At 40.0% G+C, this 19569-nt stretch overlaps 1 protein-coding gene across 2 annotated transcripts in view; it reads right to left on the bottom strand.

Annotated features, from left to right (window-relative positions):
• Agbl4 (AGBL carboxypeptidase 4) overlaps positions 1-5276 on the bottom strand; it is a 1499625-nt gene extending 1494349 nt beyond the window's left edge. For both annotated transcript variants that reach the window (XM_045149299.1, XM_045149298.1), the window contains exon 1: positions 5163-5276. In XM_045149299.1, coding sequence (XP_045005234.1) covers positions 5163-5196 — 34 coding nt within the window. In that variant the 5' untranslated portion in view covers positions 5197-5276. The remainder of the gene's footprint in view (positions 1-5162) is intronic.
• Positions 5277-19569: the final 14293 nt, after the last annotated feature.

Consider the following 19569-nt stretch of genomic DNA (forward strand, 5'->3'; position numbering starts at 1 on the left):
TTTTGTTGCTTATGTGTGCATATGAGTGTGGGGTAGGGGAAGAAATGAGGCTTGTCCTTTGTTTTTGTCTTCTGTGTGTTATTCAACTTTATTGTTTTCCTCCTCTATATCTTCCTCTCCCAAAATTACATAGTCTGTTCTGGTTTGCAGGAACTATGGGACTTACCCTTTGGAGACACAGAACTATTTCACATTAACTGTTTCTACCACATAACCTTTTTATTTGTGTCCTCTTGTTTTACTTTTTCTATAACAACTCATTATTAAATACCTATTCTATGGAGTTTTTTCTCCTTTTTTGTCTCTCACAAGTCCATAATAACTAATATATTGATGCATGCAGTACTGTCAATATTCCCTTGCTCCCTAAAATGACTAACATTTAAGAGATGATTGTTTTACCATAGACTATCACTATTTTTGTAGTGGGTCTAACCCAAGATAGTGACTATTGTTACATGCAGTACTGTCCTTGAAGGGGAGGACTTGGTAGAAAGCCTGGTGCCCTAATCAGTCTAACAAAAGAAGATGACATCTCAACCCTATTACATGCCAGTCTCTCCTGAATATAACAAACACCTCCACTGAAAGAAGGAACGTAACCTAACTTTAAAAACAAAATTAAAAATTCAATCAAAAATCTAACCTCTGATGAGAAGTTCCAAGCACCAAAACAAAGCAAAAAAAAATGAATATTATGAGAAGTCAAGAAAACATGTCCCCTCAAAAACCTACCAATCCCAGAGACCCATGATGATCCAAACAAATAAAATTTCAAAGAATTCAAAATGATGATTAATATGTGAAAAAATGAAAGAATTCTGAAAGAACACAACTAATCAGCTGAATGAAATAAGAAAGTCCATGGAAGAAGAAAACAGAATTTAGTAAATAGATATAAGTATTGAACAAAAGCATACTGAAATGATACTGGAAATGAAAAATATACTAAGTGAGATAAAATGCTCAGTGGAAAGCATCACCAATAGAATGCATCAGAACAGAATATCTGAGATTGAAGACATGATAGAAAAAATAGATACTTTTAGTCAAGGGAAATTGCAAGCTTATAAAAATATATGGGCAAAGCAAATCAACCTATGAATTCTGGGTATATAAGAAGAATATCATACCAAAAGAGTAGAGAATATTTTCAATATAATCATACCAGAAAATTTTCCAAATCTAGGAAAAGAGTTGTATAAAACATCAAATAGATAGGACTAGGGAAAAAAAAAACTGCTACATTTGCAAAATACAGGAAGAATACTGAGAGCTGAAAGACAGAACCACGAAGTCACCTATAACAGTAAGCCCATCAGAATAACTGTCGATTTTTCAATGGAAAATTTTAGAAGCCGAAAGGCTTAGAATTATGCATTTCAAGTTCTGAAACACCACAATTGCCAAACAACCCACTAAAATGAATAACCTAGCAGAAATAGATGAATTTCTAGATATATGCAAGTGACCAACCAGAATTAAACCAGAGTTCTCAAAAGAATAAATGCAAATTTATTCTTTGGCTAATCAAAATTTTATAGTGTTCAACATCCTTAATCATCATGGAAATGCAAATTGAAACTGCTTGGATATTCCAACTCACTAAGGTCAGGATGGTTATCATAAATAAAAATACAATGTGGTGGTAGGCATATGAAATGTTCACTATAACCTCAAATTTTGTGATTAATCATGATACTTAATCCCTGGCTGGTAGAGCTTTTGGGAGGTGTAGCTTTATTGGAGGAGGTCTGTCATGAGGATAGGCCTTGGGCTTTATTAGTCTAGTTTTCCTGCAAGTTAGGTAGCTAGATCACTTTTGCTGCTACCACCCAGCTGATGTGGTAGGAGTTGATGCCTAGTTTTTCCTCTGCCATGATTTCCCTGCCTTAGTGAACCTTCGCCTACAGACTGTAAGCTGAAATAAATTCTTTCACACCATAAGCTTCTTTTGATGTTTTGCCCCAGCAAGAGAAGGTAACTGCTACAGACAACAAATGCTAGTAAGGGTGTAGGGAAAGAGGGATCCTCATCCACTGTTCATGGGAAGGCAAGCTGGTGCTGCCACTGTGAAAATCAATGTAGAAGTTTCTCAAAGAGTTAAAATAGAACTACCTTATAAACCAGCTAAACCATTCCAGGCTATATACCCTAAGTGCTCTATACTTTACTGAAGGGATACTTGCTCAGCTGTGTTTATTGCTGATTTATTGACAAGAGTTAAGAAATAGAATTAGCCTAATGAGTGGATTATAAAGATATGGTACACATGTATAACAGAGCTTTATTCATCTGTAAAGAAAAATTATTTCTGCTGGAAAATGGATAAAACTGGAAAAGGTCATACTGAGTCTGGTAATGCAAGTTCAGAAACAAACACCAAGTATTCTTTTGTATGCAAATCCTAGCTGCAAATTTCTAGATTAGTGGCTACGAGTCAGAGTGTCTATGTATGCCAAGAAGCTAGAAAGGAAGCATGGGGAAAGGTGTTATGGGAGGATAGAATGAACAGGACATGAGAATGGAGAGAAGTAATATTGAGAGGGCACCACCAACTATCCAGATGCATGACATAGAGGATAAGTAGTAGTCTTTGATAACTCCTCCTTCTTCAGTCATAGGTCACTAAGTATTCTCAATTTTTTTAAATTATTTTTTTCACTTATTTGAGAGAGAGAGAGAGGTTGCTAGAGAGAGAATGGGCATGCCAGGGCCACCTGCCACTATAAACAAATTCCAAAAGCATGTGCCACGTTGTGCATCTGTCTTTTTTTTTCTTTTCACAATTTTTATTAACATTTTCCATGATTATAAAAAATATCCCATGGTAATGCCCTCCCTCCTCCCACACTTTCCCCTTTGAAATTCCATTCTCCATCATATTACCTCCCCATCTCAATCATTGTACTTACATATATACAATACCAACCTATTAAGTACCCTCCTCCCTTCCTTTCTCTTCCCTTTATATCTCCTTTTTAACTTACTGGCCTCTGCTACTAAGTATTTTCCTTCTCACACAGAAGCCCAATCATCTGTAGCTAGGATCCACATATGAGGGAGAGCAACATCTGTCTTATGTTTATGTGGTTACTGGGGAATTGAACCTGGATCCTTAGGCTTCTCAGGTAAGCACCTTAACCACTAAGCCATCTCTCTAACCCAGTACTCTCAATTTTGCCTCCTAAATATTTTTAGGAGATAATATCTCAGTTTCTTTCTTCATCTCTTACTGTTACCTTCTATCATATCTCCCAAATATACTCTTATATCCTCAGTTCTCTCTACTATAGCCAGGATTATTTTTTCAAAAATTCTTATCATGTCACATCTCCATTTTAAAGCCTTCAGTTGGTCCTTCCATTATACTTAGGAGCTTAGGCAAAAATTTATAACATAGCCTACAAGATACTAGAAAATGTGGTGCCAGCTTACCTTGTCATCCTCCCATTGACCCATATGTACCCATATTTGTGTCCTTCCAGTTTCTTTCTTTCTTTCTTTTTCAAGGCAGGGACTGTACTCTAGCCTAGACTGACATAAAACTCATTCTGTAGTCCAAGGCTGGCCTCCAACTCAGTATCCTCCTACTTCAGCCTCCCGAGAGCTGATATTTTTAAAGGTGTGCACCACCATAACTGGTTCCTTCCATTCTCTTATGCAGTATATATTAACAACTGCCTTGAGGTTTTTGCACAGAGGTTTCTTTCTATCTATACCATTCTTTGCTCACCAAAATATTTCAGCCAAAATATTAAACAATAACAAGTCATTCAATTATTCATTTATTTACTGAGAACAAAATATATGCTAGATTAAGTTATAAGCATTTGAGATTGATAAATAATAAATATAAAGACCTAGTGGCTTTAAATATAGTGAAAGACAGATGACTAGCAATACAAGGAAGTAACATATAGCATATCAAAGGTAATTTAATGCAGTGAAGAAAAAGGAGAAGCCCAAGGTGAGAGAATCAAAAACAAGAAGTTTACAGGGCCTAATTTGGTATCTGACATATAGTTAGCACTTAATGCACATCTCTTAATTGGATGCATGAATAAAAGAATGAGAATGTTAAATTTATGAAAAAAATGAAACTATAAAACTATAAAATGAATAGAGGAAGAAACATATATTCTACTGAGAGAGAAACCATTAAAGGCCTTGAAAGATAGTGCCTTAAACTATCCTTTTGTTTTTATCTAGTTAACTGTTCCACTCCCTGTGTTGCCTTACAACCAACTACATGTACTGTAGGAGGAAGGGGTGGCTAGAATAATTCAAGTGACTCACTATTGTAACCATAACCCATAATACCTAACTGGGACATTTACACAGGGTATCATATCTCGTTTTTATCACCTACTAGCACACATACCCCAAATCCACCATATTCTATAAAAACACTTATATCCCTTTTATTCAAGTTTTAGTGCCTCACTCCCCATCCCCTTTTACAGACAGGTTTCCTCATGTTTACATACATGGGACTATAGAAATCATTGTTTTCTTTTATGATACTATAAGGCACTTTAGTCACTAATTCTCTAAGCTCCAAACTCAAGCAAACCCACAAAGATCCTTAGGAAAAAGGTCCTATGTCTCCCTTCTGTTAAGAGTCCCTGATACTCAAAGACTGTTTTTCACTCAAAGAGATAAAGACATACACCCTTTTGTGATTCTGAATGACTTTCAAGATCCCATTTACACTCATACTCAGGAGAGATGGGGGTCCCTTCAAGCCTCTAGTTTTTTTTTTAAGGTGTCATACAGTTTTGTAAGTCTCTGTGACCAGAGGTGACCCCGGCGACCTCTAGATAAATTCCACTGGTGTAGAAGTGCCTGACAACGAAGTAAGTATACTTTCCACATACACCCGCCTGGTCAGCATCAAAGCCTCCTCCTCCTCCCAACTGTCAGCCGCATTCCGGTAGGGATCCCTGCCAGGTTCCCCCAGGGCTGCCCACACCTGTCCACGACGCAGTTCGAGAACCGTCCCCACCACGGTGGCCCTTGGTTAATACTGACTTCTAGGCCGCGCACTCCGTGGTGCGCACACTCCCCGGGCGGCCGGGCGCTCCACTCCGAGGGGTGTGCACCTGCCTGAACCTTGACCCGGCCCCTCAGCCTTCCCTCGGCCGGCCGCCCTCACAGACCTGCCTCGGGCGCCGTCTGGCTCCGCTCCGCCATGTTTGTTGTCCCCCAGTCTCTGAGCCCACGCACAGACCGCGGGGCAACGGGAGCGGACCGCGGGGATCGGCCGGCTGACAGTCGCTCCCCCCAGGAAGACGCGGCACGACGGTTGCTAGGGTAACGCGAGGCCCTTGCGCGAGCTGCGCGCGCGGGCGGTGAGGGTGGGCGGGGCGAGCAGCTGAGGCCCCGCCCCCTCGGGGCGCACTTCTCCCTCCCCCGCCTCCGCCTCTCCAGGAGCTGGGGCCCACCAGCTGGGGATCCGCAGCTTCGCGCAAGCCAGCTCCAGACACGAGCATGCTGCCGGCGACGGGTAGGACAGCTCTCCTTTCCTGCAGCCAGACGGTCCCGGTGCTGCCAGAGAGCCTGACTGCAGTGGCATTTCTGTAGTTGCCCCTCAACTCTGGGGATTTGAGACAGGTTGATTGACTTCCCAAAGCCTTTTCACCTGGTGTACCTGGTCTTGTTAATGTTCAGCGATGTATATTTAAACTCACATGTACTGAGGGGCAGGGAAGATGGTTCAGCGGTTAAAAGCGCTGGCTTTTAAAGCCTGACACCCAAGATTGATTCCTCAGTATCCATAGAACTGGCTGGAAAGTGGCACAGGCATCTGTAGTTCATTTGCAGTGGCAAGAAACCCTGGAACACCCCACGCCCCCAAACACACACACGTGCAAATATTTTAAAAATGCAAAGAAGCCATGGCATAGTGGTGCACGCTTTTGATCCCAGGACTTGGGAGGCAGAGGTAGAAGGATCGCCTATGAGTTCATTTGAAGCAGCTATAGGCCTTGGTGTGCCCATTCTCCCTCCCTCCCTGACCCCCCCTCCTGTCTCCCTCTGCCTGCAAATAAACAAATAAAAATATTCTTAAAAAATACAATGAGAAATGTGTAATCATTCCTACTAAACACACAGTAAGCTCAATCTTTTATCTTTGCCCTTCTACAGCCACACTAGGCCCCAATTCTAAAAAAAAAAAAAAAGTCTTCTCTTACTAAGTGTAAGGGAAAAGTTCGGGGTCAAGTTGGGAAGGCTCTAGTTTGTCTACAAGTCTGCCAACTGCGGGCAAATCCCCTGATCTGCCAGGTGTCTGTCTGTTAACTCCTTCACTAAGTAAACTTGAGGTGCCATTTCAACTCTGCTGTCTTCTAAGACCAGGATGAAAGGATACCTTTTCCTGACAATTACTACTCCCACAGTCACCTGTGCCTTTCTTCAGTCTCCAAACTTACAATGATTTGCTATATTTCCTTCTCTATCTCACTTGACTTTGAGCTCCTCTCTTTAGATCTTTGTATACTCTCTAGTGTAGCATGATGACTGACACAAAGTCAGTCAATACCCAGTAAATGTTTCCTGAAATAAAAAATGATTTCTAAATTCCACTGGTTCCTTTAGTAGATAGCTCTGCTTAATCTCACTTACTCTGTGTAGAATAGACCTTACCCGTGTTCCATGGAAGTAGGCTTGTTGGAGGTCATTCTTTATCACCTGTCTCTCATGTTTCCTGGTTAGGATGCTCGTACCTCCCATTGCTATAACTGTGGGTATGAAGATTATTTTATTTATTTATTTATTTATTTATTTATTTTAGAGGAACTAAAAAGGAAAGAGAGAGAGAGATTGGGTGCACCAGGGTCTTCAACCACTGCAAACAAACTCCACAAGCATGTGCCACCTTGTACCTCTGACTTAATTGGGTCCTGGGGAATCAAAACTGGGTTTTGGCATTGCTGGCAAGTGCTTTAAACACTAAACCTTCTCTCCTACACTGGCACGGGAATTTTAACCCGTGAATTTTGGAGGGATTGGAACTCTACCATCTAAAAATCAGGGAAGGGCTGGAGAGATGGCTTAGCGGTAAAGCGCTTGCCTGTGAAGCCTAAGGACCCTGGTTCGAGGCTCGGTTCCCCAGGTCCCACGTTAGCCAGATGCACAAGGGGGCGCACGCGTCTGGAGTTCGTTTGCAGAGGCTGGAAGCCCTGGCGCGCCCATTCTCTCTCTCTCCCTCTATCTGTCTTTCTCTCTGTGTCTGTCACTCTCAAATAAATAAATAAATAAATTGAAAAAAATGTATTTAAAAATCAGGGAAGAGTCACTCTCTTTTTCTCATAAATAAATAATTATTCAAAAAAAACATTTACAGAATATTGCTATCACTATTGCTTGATTTGAAAATACCCCTAGAGTCCACATACATACCACCCTGAACATGCCCAGTCTCATCTGAAAATATCCATGGATATTGATGGAAACTAGCCATCAAAAATATCTTGACACCTGAGCAGTTTAAAATCCACAACAAATCCACCCAGCTAGCAAGATGAATCTACATATGCTTTTCATAATTCTGATGAGAGGTAAAGGTTGTGAGAGTTGTGAGAATTTCAGTGTGGGAGGGGTCACTAAGGGCTGAGGAGAACAAGGGAATCTCATTAAGCACAGATGAACAACAACAACAAAAAAAAACCTGGGTGCCATTAACATTCTGACCTTAGGCAAGTCACTTAAATTTGTTGAGCCTTTGAGACTTTTCCAACAAATGGAAACAAAGTCTCTATTTACCACAGAGTTACTTTAAGTCAACAGTGGAGTGATGGATGAAATTGCATTAGACTAGTAAAAATCCAACAACTTTTTAAAAACCTAACATGTGAGAGCTGGAAGGATGGCTCCGTGGTTAAAGGAACTTGCTTAATAGACCTGCAAACCAGAGTTCAATTACCACAACCCATATAAAACCAGGTGCACAAAGTGGTGCGTGCCTGCATGCCTATTTGCAGTGGTAGGAGGCCCTTGTGCACCCATTCTCTCTCTCTCTCTCATTCTTCCTCTTTCTCTTTTATTTCTCTCTCTCTCTCTCATGAATAAAAAATATTTTAAAAACATGTTTACTGGGCATGGTGGTGCACTCCTTTAATCCCAGCACTCGGGAGACAGAGGTAGGAGGATCACTGTGAGTTCAAGGCCACCCTGAGATTACCTAGTGAATTCCAGGTCAGCCTGGGCTATAGTGAGACCCTACCTTGAAAAACCAAAAAAGAAAAACTAACATGTTTAGATTAATCATCAAAACATCTCATGGTGACTCTTCTGAGCCAGGCTTGTTACAGATGTTAATGATTAAGAGATAAATGCTACACTGTATAGAATTGTGCTGTTCAATTTTTATATTAAATAAAATCTAAAACAGTTATGTGGCTAATAGCTATCATATGGGACAGCATGTGTATACAGCATTTTCATCACCATAGAAAGTGCCATTAGACAAGTTTGGTAGAAAAATGCCAAATGTGCAGAGAACATGAAATGTCTAGGAAATGAGCTGGCTGACAGGACCAGATTCAGTTCTCCTGTGTATCAGGTATCCCTCATGAAGTATTTCAGGAACTCCTCAGAGAATTTCCTTATTTTTATTTTTGTATGAAATAGCACAGTATGGGAAATGGGTTTGAATTTCCAGAAATGAGTTTCCCTATTCAGATACAGATAGCCCTATGGTATCTGTATCGACAGACAGAACTCACCCACTACAAAGTCAGGGTGTCTTACTTAAAACATTCCATGTGCAAGTCACCCACTCTTTCTGTAAACATTTATTAAATTACACTTCTGTGTTTTGGGCCACTAAGTGACATGCAGTATGGAATGAGAAAAATATTTAAGTTATAATCATATTTTTACATGCACAAACTTACTGTAAGTTCAAAGCAACATTATAAAATTGATATTAATATCATTTTAATATAAGATGAAAGTGAGACTCAGAAAATTTAAGTGATTTACATAAGGTCAGAGAGCAGAAGTCTCAGGACAAACTAGCATGGTACTAAAAAATTCACTTATGTTATCACATGTAATTTTCACACACAAGATAACATACCTTTGAAATTTAAAAACGAACTGGGAAGAAAAGATTCTTGTACACACATCTAGTTAACAACTTTCAGTCATTGTATAACAGCAGTAACACATACATGCTCACAAAAGCACAGGAGTACCAAAATAAATAACATTCCCTTCCTCATTTCTAGAATAGATGCCCTTTTGAATTAAGTCAAAAAGATGAGGGGCAAATTAGAAGTCTGTTGCTAAGACCAAACTCCTAAGAGAACCAGTTTAAAGCATGAAATACTGGCTTTGGCTCATAGTTTCAGAGGTTTCAACTCATGGTTGGATACTTCCATTGCTGTATGCCTAAGATAAGATTGATCATCATGGCAGAAAGCCACCTCATGGTAGATCAGAAGCACAGAGAGATTAAAGGACCAAGAAACAGATGTAACTCTTTTTTATGTATTGGTATATATTAGATATAATGTTGGTTTTCATAAACACAGTTTTTCTACTCCTTGTTAGTCTCCTTCCTTCCCCTAGTCTCTTCTGCATTCTTGTTTCATGAATATATAAATATATATATATGGATACGTATGTGTGTGTGTATGTGTGTGTGTGTGTGTGTATGCGTGTAAACAGTATTAGTTGCGGGGCTCCTTCCTGGTCAGGTAGTACTGAGGGAAGGACCAGGCCTGCTGGTTCCTCCCTAGGGAAGGATGTTGAGCGTTGGACAACTCAGAAACCTCTCCTGGCCACCAGAGAAAAACCACACTGAGTCGGGAGTCTTTTCGATACAGAAACAACTCACTTTATTACTATGAGCAGTTGCCTATATCATGTTGGGAACAAAGGTAGGGATTTTAGAATGGGGGAAGAGGTAAGGGCCAATAGTAAACTTTAACTATTGAAATGGTAATTACAATTGCCACGCAGAGGTAGATGGCCAGAAGCCATTAGGCGTCTTGCTGAGTCATAGCTGGCCAGAGACAGGTCACCAAACTTTAGCTAGGCTCAGGAAGTTCCACTAGGCCTCATGCCTGGGCCTTTCAGAGCCCAACAATTAGTTATCTCTGAAAACGTAGTATCCACTCATGTAATTGGGTATTTGTCTTTCTGCATCTATCTTGTTTTATTTAATATGATGATCTCAAATTATACCTATTTTTCAACAAATGATGTAATATCATTCCTTATGGATCAGTACAATTACATTCTGTAGAAACACCAAATATTCTTTTTTATCTGTTGAAAGATACCGAGGTTAGTTCTATAACTTGACTATCATGATAGTATTGCAATCAACATGAATGTGAGGGATCTCTGTAGTATGTTAACTTAAGAGTCCTTAATGAAATCATATAGATGAGTGTGGTGGTTTGAATAGATGGCCCCCAATATATTCAGTTATTTAGTTGTTTGTAGTTTGCATCCACAGCCACCTGGCTGGAGGCAATGTCATTGGGTGGATCTTAAAGTGTGCTTGTGGGTTAGATTTCAATCTAAAGATATGCAAAGTGTGCCTAGCTGGAGTTCTAAAAGTGTGCTGTGGCTTTTGGCTTTTGGCTTGTGCTTCTCTCTCTCTGCTTGGGCCTGTGAAGGCAGGCCAGCTTCTTCTGCCATTATATAACTTCCCCTGGATCTGTAAACTTCAATAAATCCCTTCTTCCATAACTGTGCCTGGTCTGGAGCTTATCTCAGTGAACCTGAATCTGTCTGCTACAATGAGTCACATGGTAATTCTACTATTTTTTGAGGAGCCTCCATATTGATGTCTATAGTAGTTAAACCAATTTACATTCCTATCAACAGTGTATAAGTGTTGCCTTTTCCCCACATTTTCACCAGAATTTTTTGCTATCTGTTAATTTTATGATAGTTATTATGACTAGGGTAAGATAGAATCTAGTTTAATTTTAATGTTCATTTCCCAGTTGCTAAGAATGAACATTTTTCAATACTTTTAGTGATCATTTGCACTTCATCTTTTTAAATTAATTTTGTATTTTGACATTCTCATGTATTCAAATTATATTTTTTAAATATTTTATTTATTTATTTGAGACAGAGGAAGAGAGAGAAAATGGGTATGCCAGAGCCTCTAGCCACTACAAACAAATTTCAGACATATGTGCCATCTTGTGCATTGGGCTTGTGTGTATTCTGGAGAATCAAACCTGGATCCTTAGGCTTTTCAAGCAAATACCTTAACCACTAAGCATGTCTCCAGCCCTCAAATTACATTTTGATCATACATAACTCACATCACCCTCCTTTATTACTCTCAGTTTCACTGAACTCCATCTTCTATTAGTATCTATGACAATCCTTCCCTGGAAATTTTTAGCTGTCACTAACTTATTAGGAAGAGGAGTGGCCTCCCAAGGTCCTTCCCTATCCATAATAGAATGTTGAATTGCCCCATCATGTATAGGTCTTATGTAGTAAGCCATGTCTTGTTTGTGAATTCAAGAGTATAATCACCTTGTATATTCCCCTTCCTCTAGCTCTTACATTCTTTCTATTCCATCTTCTCTGTTGTGTTCCCTGAGATCTGGAGGGAATGATGTTGAGGTCTCATTTAGGGTCAAGGACTTATCAGTCACTTATTTTTCACCACTTAACCTGCTTCCCCCCAAAAAACTTTTCCATTTAGGGCTGAGAGCAGAACTGATCTGTACATATACAGACAAATATTTAGTAGGAAATTTGACAACACGTCCATCCATTTAGCAGTATAATAATAGTAGGTTTTTTCCTAGGACATATGTTTTCCCCCTCCATGGGTACATAATGTGGTTTTTCAGTGTCAGGCATGAATATACATGTTTTCCATCTAGACCTTAAAGTCATTCATAGAAGTTGTTGGTTATACTCATAACCTTCATGCTGCTGTTGCACCAGGGGACACATCTCACCTGGAGGATCAGTATGGTAGAATTGAGGACTTATTTCTAGGTTGTAAGGATGATGTCTGTGGTGGTTTGATTCAGGTGTCCCCCATAGCTTAGGTGTTCTGAATGCTAGGTTCCCAGCTGATGGGAATTAATGCTTCCTGGAGGCAGTGTATTGGGGGGTGGGCTTATGGGTATTATAGCCAGTTTACCTTTGCCAATGTTTAGCATACACTCCTCTTCCTGTTGTCCATCAGATGTTGACCAGGGGTGATGTACACCCTCTGTTCATGCCATCATTTCCCCCTACCATCATAGAGCTTCTCCTTGAGCCTGTAAGCCAAAATAGACCTTTTTCCCACAAGCTGCTCTTGGTCAGGTGAATTCTTCCAGCAATGCAAACCTAACTGCAACAGTAAAATTGGTACCAAGGAGTGGTGTCATTTGCAGCTATACACCTGACTGTGTGGCTTTGGTCTTTCGGAACTGATATTCAAGAGGAATGTGAAATGATTTGAAACCTTGCCCTAAGAGATGCCTTGTAGTACTGTAAGTTCAGCCTGATGGACTATTCTGGTCAGAGTTAAAAGACCTTAAAGCAGTAAGAACTATGGACTGTGAGGTTTGGCTTATGAGGGTGAGAAAGAGCTTTGCTTGGACTGGCCTAGAAGAAGTTTGTGTGAGAGGCTTGCTGCAATGGCCCTGTCCTGAGAACTTGTGCAGGGTTGCAATGTATAGAAATAGACTGGTGTGTGCAGAGGGATATTGCACAGAAAGAAATCTTTGGGCCAAAATTTCTGCCTGTTCAGATGCAATTGTATGAGCGATTTCAACCATTGAGATTTGGCCAGCTGGCCTGCATTGAGACAACAGAAAGAATGCAGTCTTATGAAGAGGCCTGAATGCTGAAGGAGTGTCCTGTTCTTCAAGGTCTGCTTTATTACCCCTGGATTAACAAACTGGCACCTTACCTGGTATTATGGAGTATAAAAATTAAGGAAAGATAGGGTCATTGAATTTGTAACATGGTTCTTGTGTTTTGGAAACTGCCATGGCAGTGTGAAGCAGGTTTGCTGGATGCCTACATGGAGACCTGATGGAACTGTGAAGATGGACCTTGGGTTGCAGTGGAGAGACAGTGGAGACACAGTGGAGATGCCAAGACCATGACAGGGCTGCAAAGGAGAGAAGTGGCCCAGATGAAGTTTCTCAGGACTTTAAGTAGTGAAGCTGGAGGGGCAGAATTAGAACTCCAGAGACTTCTTGCTGGTTAGAAGTATTGCACTTAGAGATTTGTCACTGACTCGAGTTATTGGACTTAGAAGTACAGAGTTTGATGTTTGCCCTGTTTAAATCTTGTAATTTATTTTCTTGGCGATTGTTATTTTAACTGAATAAGTTCCGTGGCTCATGATTGGGTTGTTCATTTTCTTGTCCAGGTTTTTCAGTTGTTCATGTATTCTAGAAATTAATCCTCTGTCAAACACATTCCTAGAAAAGATTTTCTCCCATAGGTAGAGTTGCCTCTTGACTTGTTTAATAGTTTTCTTTGCTATACAATAATATTTATTTCATGAGGTCCATTTGCTCATTGTTTTTCCTTATTTACTTGGCTGCCAGGATCCTATTAAGAAAGTCTTTCCCAGGATGGAGAGATGGCTTACTGGTTACGGCACTTACCTGCAAAGCCAAAGGAGCCATGTTTGACTCTCCATACCCCACATAAGCCAGACGCTCAAAGGTAAGATAAGCAGCAAGGTTGCACATGCCCACTAGAGGGTGAAAAGCGTCTGGAGTTCAAATGCAATGGCCCTGGTATGCCAATTCTCTCTCTCTCCCTCTCTCTCTCTCTCTCTCTCTCTCTCTCTCTCTCTCTCTCAATCTCTCTCTCAAATAATTTTTTAAAATATTTTAAAAAATTAAAAAGAAAATCTTTCTCTATGTCTAAAGCTTGAAGTGTACTTCCTACTATTTCTTCTAGCCAGATCAGGGTATCATATCTTATGTTCACATGGATTTTTGTGTCAGATGAAGGTACTAGCTTCATTCTTCTGCCTATGGATGTCCAGCTGTCCCAGCACTTTGTGAAAACATCTTTTCTCCAATGTTTAGTTTTGGGGCCTTTGTGAAAACCAGATTGCTAGTTACACAGACTTGGACTTGGATCCTCTGTTCTATTCCTATGATATATGTGTCTGTTTTGGTGAAAATACCATCCTGTTTTCATTACAATACTCAGTAGTATACGGTGAAATCATATATGGTGATACTTCTTTAGTATCCTTTTTTGTTGTTGCTTTGTTTTGTTTTCGAGATAGGGTCTCACTCTAGTTCAGGCTGACATGGAATTCACTATGTAGTTTCAGAGTGGCCTCGAATTCATGTTGATCCTCCTACCTCTGCCTCCTGAGTGCTGGGACTAAAGGTGTGCGCCACCACGTCCAGCTCTCAGTATCATTTTTGCTGAGGATAGATTTATTTAAATTATCTGGTGCTTCCATGTGTATTTTAAGATTATGTTTTCTGTTTCTGTGAAGAATTCTGAGATTTTAATTGTTATTACATTAAATCTTTATATAACTTTTGGTTAGATGGCTATTTTCATGATATTAATTCTAATTCATGAGTATAAGAGGTTTTTCCATCTTCTAGCTTCTTCCTCAAGTTCATTCTTCTGTGTTTTATTGTTTTCATTGTACAAGTCACGGATATTCTGAGATATTTATTTTTTATGGCTATGGTGAATGGTATTGTTTTCCTAATTTCTTTCCCAATATGTTAAGCATTGGTATATAAGAAGGCTACTGATTTTGTGTATTAATTTTGTATCCTGCCACTTTGATGAAAGTGTTTATCAGTTCTAGGAGTTTCCTGGTAAAGTTATTAGTGTCTCATATATATGAGCACATCATTTGCAAATAGTAGTTCAACTCCTTCCTTTCCAATCTGTATCTTTTTCATATCTTTCTATTGTCTTATCTCTCTAGCTAAAGCTTCAAGTACTATGTTAAATATCAGGGAAGAGAGTAGACACCTTTATTTTGTCCTAGATATTAGAGGAAATTCTTCAAGTTTTTTTTCTTGATTTAGCACATTGGTTATATGTTTGTTATCAGTCATCTTAACTAGGAGTGGATCCTGCTACCTACACAATTGGCCAACCAGGCGAAATGTGCCCACTGGTACAACAGTGGCAGGTCATTTATATGGGTAATTATCTGCTCTCTAATTGGACTTAAAGAGGGATCCATGCTTGGTTGTGTTACATTTACACAATGGAATTTTACACAGCAATAAGAAAAAAATAATACAATGAAATGTGTAGAAAATGGACAGACTAGGAACAGATCATACTCAGCGAACTCTCACAATCGCAGAAAGACAAACACCACATGGTGTCACTTATCAGCAGCTCCTAACCTGGACCTGCTCAAGTTGCTGTCATACTTGATAGGATACTCAAGGCACAGACAATAGGGATGTAAGGGGGGGGAGGGTGTAAGGGGAGAAGGAGAAACAAACACAAAATTAAATCCAAAATGAGCTGATACCATAGAAATCTTTATCCTTGGAAATAATGTAAAACATATAACCCTCATAAGGAGTAAGGGAGGAGCACCTGAAAATTAGGGCTCTGGTGAGCATGGGATAAAGCCTAAGCTGAAAATAAAATTGTTTACTGTCTCTGACCTATAACTCCTAATACCAGAGATTGGTTACTACACACATTGAGCTGTAGATCAGAGAGACCTATGAGGTCACCAAATCAAGACAGCTTTCTGTTGAAGCCCTTGCTTAACTGCCTGAGGCAAAAGCTAAGACCTTATTGCTGAAGACACCATATGCTGCTGACAGAGCATGGACAAACTTGGCTGTAATTCAGAAGAAAGACAGTCCCCAGACACACAGCCTATCTAGCACTGGAAAGCAGTACATGAGCTACTGGGGAAAAATAGCCAACAGTGGTCTGAGCAACAAGAAGTCTAAGCTACTCAGAAGCAAACACCCTGATGTGATGTAAATGCCTCTGCAATAGTGGCACACAGCTGCAATAGTTTTCTGATTGGCTAAGAGATCTGCTCAGTGCAAAGGAACCCATATCTGGAATTGAGAACCAGGTCAGAATCCTATGGCAACAAAGATTTTGTTCTCCAGTGTCAAGCTTATAATATTCTTTGAGTAAAAGAGGTATTAAATACATCAAATTCTCCCTAAATTAATAATGCTTATTCCATTTAAACTATGCTGACTTCACTCTCCATTGGATAATCTGTTCTTCTTTTTTAGAAAGTAGTGAGACCAGAGGAGATAAACTACCCTTGCACTTCAGGCAAACCACAGCTGAATCCATAGAGGAATAGGGTAGACCAGCAAGAATGTTGCTTCCATGCTGTTCCTAATGATCATCACCAGGGTGTAGGAGGCAGACCCTGAGGATACTCAACACCTACCAAAGAAGAGATCCAGAGGCTCCTAAAATCTCATCATTGGAGTAGAGTTAAAATTCATGTACCATGGCTTAGGGAACTTTGCAAAAGAGGGGGCAGAAAGATTGTAAGAGCCACAGGTTGAGACATCATGCCCCCAGGCTTTCCTTCCCCTCAAAAATAACTGACTACTGCTCCCACAATGCATAAACAATGACCCTATGGGAAATACCTGCAACCCCACTAAGGAAAGTCCTCAACAGAATGGGGACAAGGGAGAAAAAGGGTACCAATATATGATGTATATATACTAACCATCTTGTCAATAATAATAACAATAATAAATATTTTGAAACATAAAAAATTACTATAAATTAAAATCAAGCAGGGTTGGGGCTGTGATTAGTACATGGTAATTGAAGAGGTTTTAGGGAGGCTAGGAAGCCTCTGTTGATCTGGATGGCTATGAAAATAGTTGCCATCATGAAACTACATTTTTGCATGTGATTTTTCTGCATTTTTTTAATGTTTTTATTTATTTATTTGAGACAGAAAAAGAAAGGAAGAGAGAGAGAGAGAGAGAGAGTGTGTGTGTGTGTGTGTGTGTGTGTGTGTGTGTGGGTGGGTGGGTGTCAGAGCCTCTTGCCACTGTAAACAAACTATAGATGCATGTGTCACTTCGTACATGTGGATTTATGTAGGTATTATGGAAACCAAACCAGAGCCATCAGGCTTTGCAAGCAAATGTCTTTAATCACCAAGCAATGTCTCCAGTCCTTCTGTATGTGTTTTATTCTACACAAAGTAAAATCTGATTTCTTGTTCTTTCACTTCATGAACGCACTCCTGTCCATTTTTCATGTTAATATGCTAGGCTCATAACTGCCTGTAATTTGCTATAATAGTTATTATTAGTATTTGGCAAATCCAAGGCATATGCCAAGCACCTCACATATATTCTCTTCTTTCACTCTTTTTTTTTTTAATTTAATTTATTAGTTTTCATTTAAGTGAATACAGGCAGTTTGGTACCATTATTTAGGCTCATCTGTGATCTACCCCCTCCCATTAGACCCTCCTTGTTAATGAAAATGGGTCGTGCATTGTGGAGATAGCCCCCAGTTATTAGTATGATAAATGTCTCTGCAAATCATGACCCAACATGTAACTCTGACATTCTTTCCGCCCCCTCTTCCGCAAGATTTCCCTGAGCCATGTTGGGTTCATTTTTGGTCTGCTTCAGTGCTGAGGTGTTGGGGACCTCTGAGGCTTTGGCTCTCTGATTTGGTAGGAGTTGATTTTTCTCTGCGTTGATCTCCTTCCCCTTTGTGCTGGTATCCAGTTCACAGGAAAACATCACCCTTGCTTATTTCACCAGTTGTCCTTAGTTTCAGTTGGGCCCCTTTTGAGGTATGTTGGGGCAGCTCTCTTCTTAGGATCTGCATCTATCTGGAAAAGAGAAGCAGATTCTCCAACGGAGAGTAAGTTAGCACCCGGAAAATTGAGATAACACTTACTTTTTTGATAGACAGTTTGATAGGTGTAGGCCCTCTTATACCCCGTGATTGATGGTAGCTTGATAATGTAGAGTGGGCTTGTGTTTGGGTATGGTTCTGACTTGTTTCCCAGCTCCAGCTAAGGGTCTAGTACCACTGAGTGGATCAGTTAGCCAAATCAAGAGCAGTTGATTCCTCACCATGGCTGTGTACCACTATTGCACTTGTGTGGGCATCACATCCGTTTATTTGTTGCTAATTAGGTTAAACAATGTGTTGCTTGGACAGATCTTGGTCATTTCCCCCAGTCGCCTATGTAGCGCCTTCTGGCACTAGACATGCTGACTGTCTGGGGACTGACTCTTTCCTGGCTTCCAGCCATGTCATTCCATTTTACGCGTCAGCTGTGTATGGGGTCTTCAGCAATAGGGTCTTATCACTGGCCTTTGGTGGGTCATCAAGTACTCTGACAGAAGTCTGTCATTGTTTTGGGAAACCTTGTAGGTTTCTCGGATCAAAAGCTCATTGTGGATGGTAGGCCCAAGCTGGAAGTGGGGGTTACAGGTCAGTGTCCACTAAGAAATTGAGGAAAAAGATAACTAATATACAAGAGTTAGAGAGGAGAGAGATAGAAGGGAGAAGGGGAGAGGGAGGGAGGGAAGATGTAGGAGATTTAGGTCAGTCTTGATCCTACCCTCTCCAGTGTCTTGTGGTTCAGGTGTTTCCTGTAAGGGTCTAGTGAAGGTTCAGCCATTTGGTCTGTCTTTTACGAAGTAGAATTTTATGGTACCATTGCCGTTTGGGTCCAGATTACTGTTTTCCACTCTTTGATTCCCTCCCTGCCCTCCCATCCATCTTATTGTCTAGTCCATGAGGTGCTTGCTGGGTATGTAAGGCATCTTGGGCAGATTCAGTTTAGGTGTGGCAGATGAGTGAGACTATGTGTCGATTTTTTTTCTGTGATTGGGTAAGTTCGCTGAGAATGATCTGTTCCAGGTTCAACCATTTTTCCTCAAATTTCTTTATGTTGTTTTTTCTTACTGCTGTATAGAATTCCATTGTGTAGATATACCACATCTTTGTTATCCATTCTTCTAATGATGGACATCTGGGTTGATTCCAGCTTTTAGCTATTACGAATTGAGCTGCTACAAACATGGTTGAGCAAATCTCTCTGGCTTTTGGTTTGAAGGTTTTAGGGTACATGCCCAGCAATGGTATAACTGGGTCTGTTGGTATTTCTTTCACTCTTATAACAGTTCCATGACACTTAATTTTTCTGCATTTTCTAACAGGAAATAATCTCTAAGAGGAGAGAGAATGAGAGAGATTAAATAAATTGTCTGCTATAATACAAAAACAGTTAAGATTGGAAACCAGCTATGATTCCAAAAATCATGCTTTTTATTGATATGTTGCATTACTTTGCAGGCTTTCCCCATTGCAGGTTTCAATACTATGACATAAGAGAACGCTACCTTGTTAGACAAAGTATTCCATCAGTGATAATGGATTTGGGTGATATCTGGATGATATTGGCTTAAAGAACTCACTGCCTGAGGAAAATATACTGTAGCAATTTAAAATGAAAAATTTGTCCATCTACTAGCTCCTACCCCTCAGTCATGGTAATTTATGCCAAGAAAAAGAATTTAATATGAATTGACACTACTTTTTCTAGACAGCAAAGAGGGACAGTCACTGATAGGTAGACTT

This window comes from Jaculus jaculus, chromosome 5, assembly GCF_020740685.1.
Source record: "Jaculus jaculus isolate mJacJac1 chromosome 5, mJacJac1.mat.Y.cur, whole genome shotgun sequence".
In the NCBI taxonomy this organism is placed as follows: Eukaryota; Metazoa; Chordata; class Mammalia; order Rodentia; family Dipodidae; genus Jaculus; species Jaculus jaculus.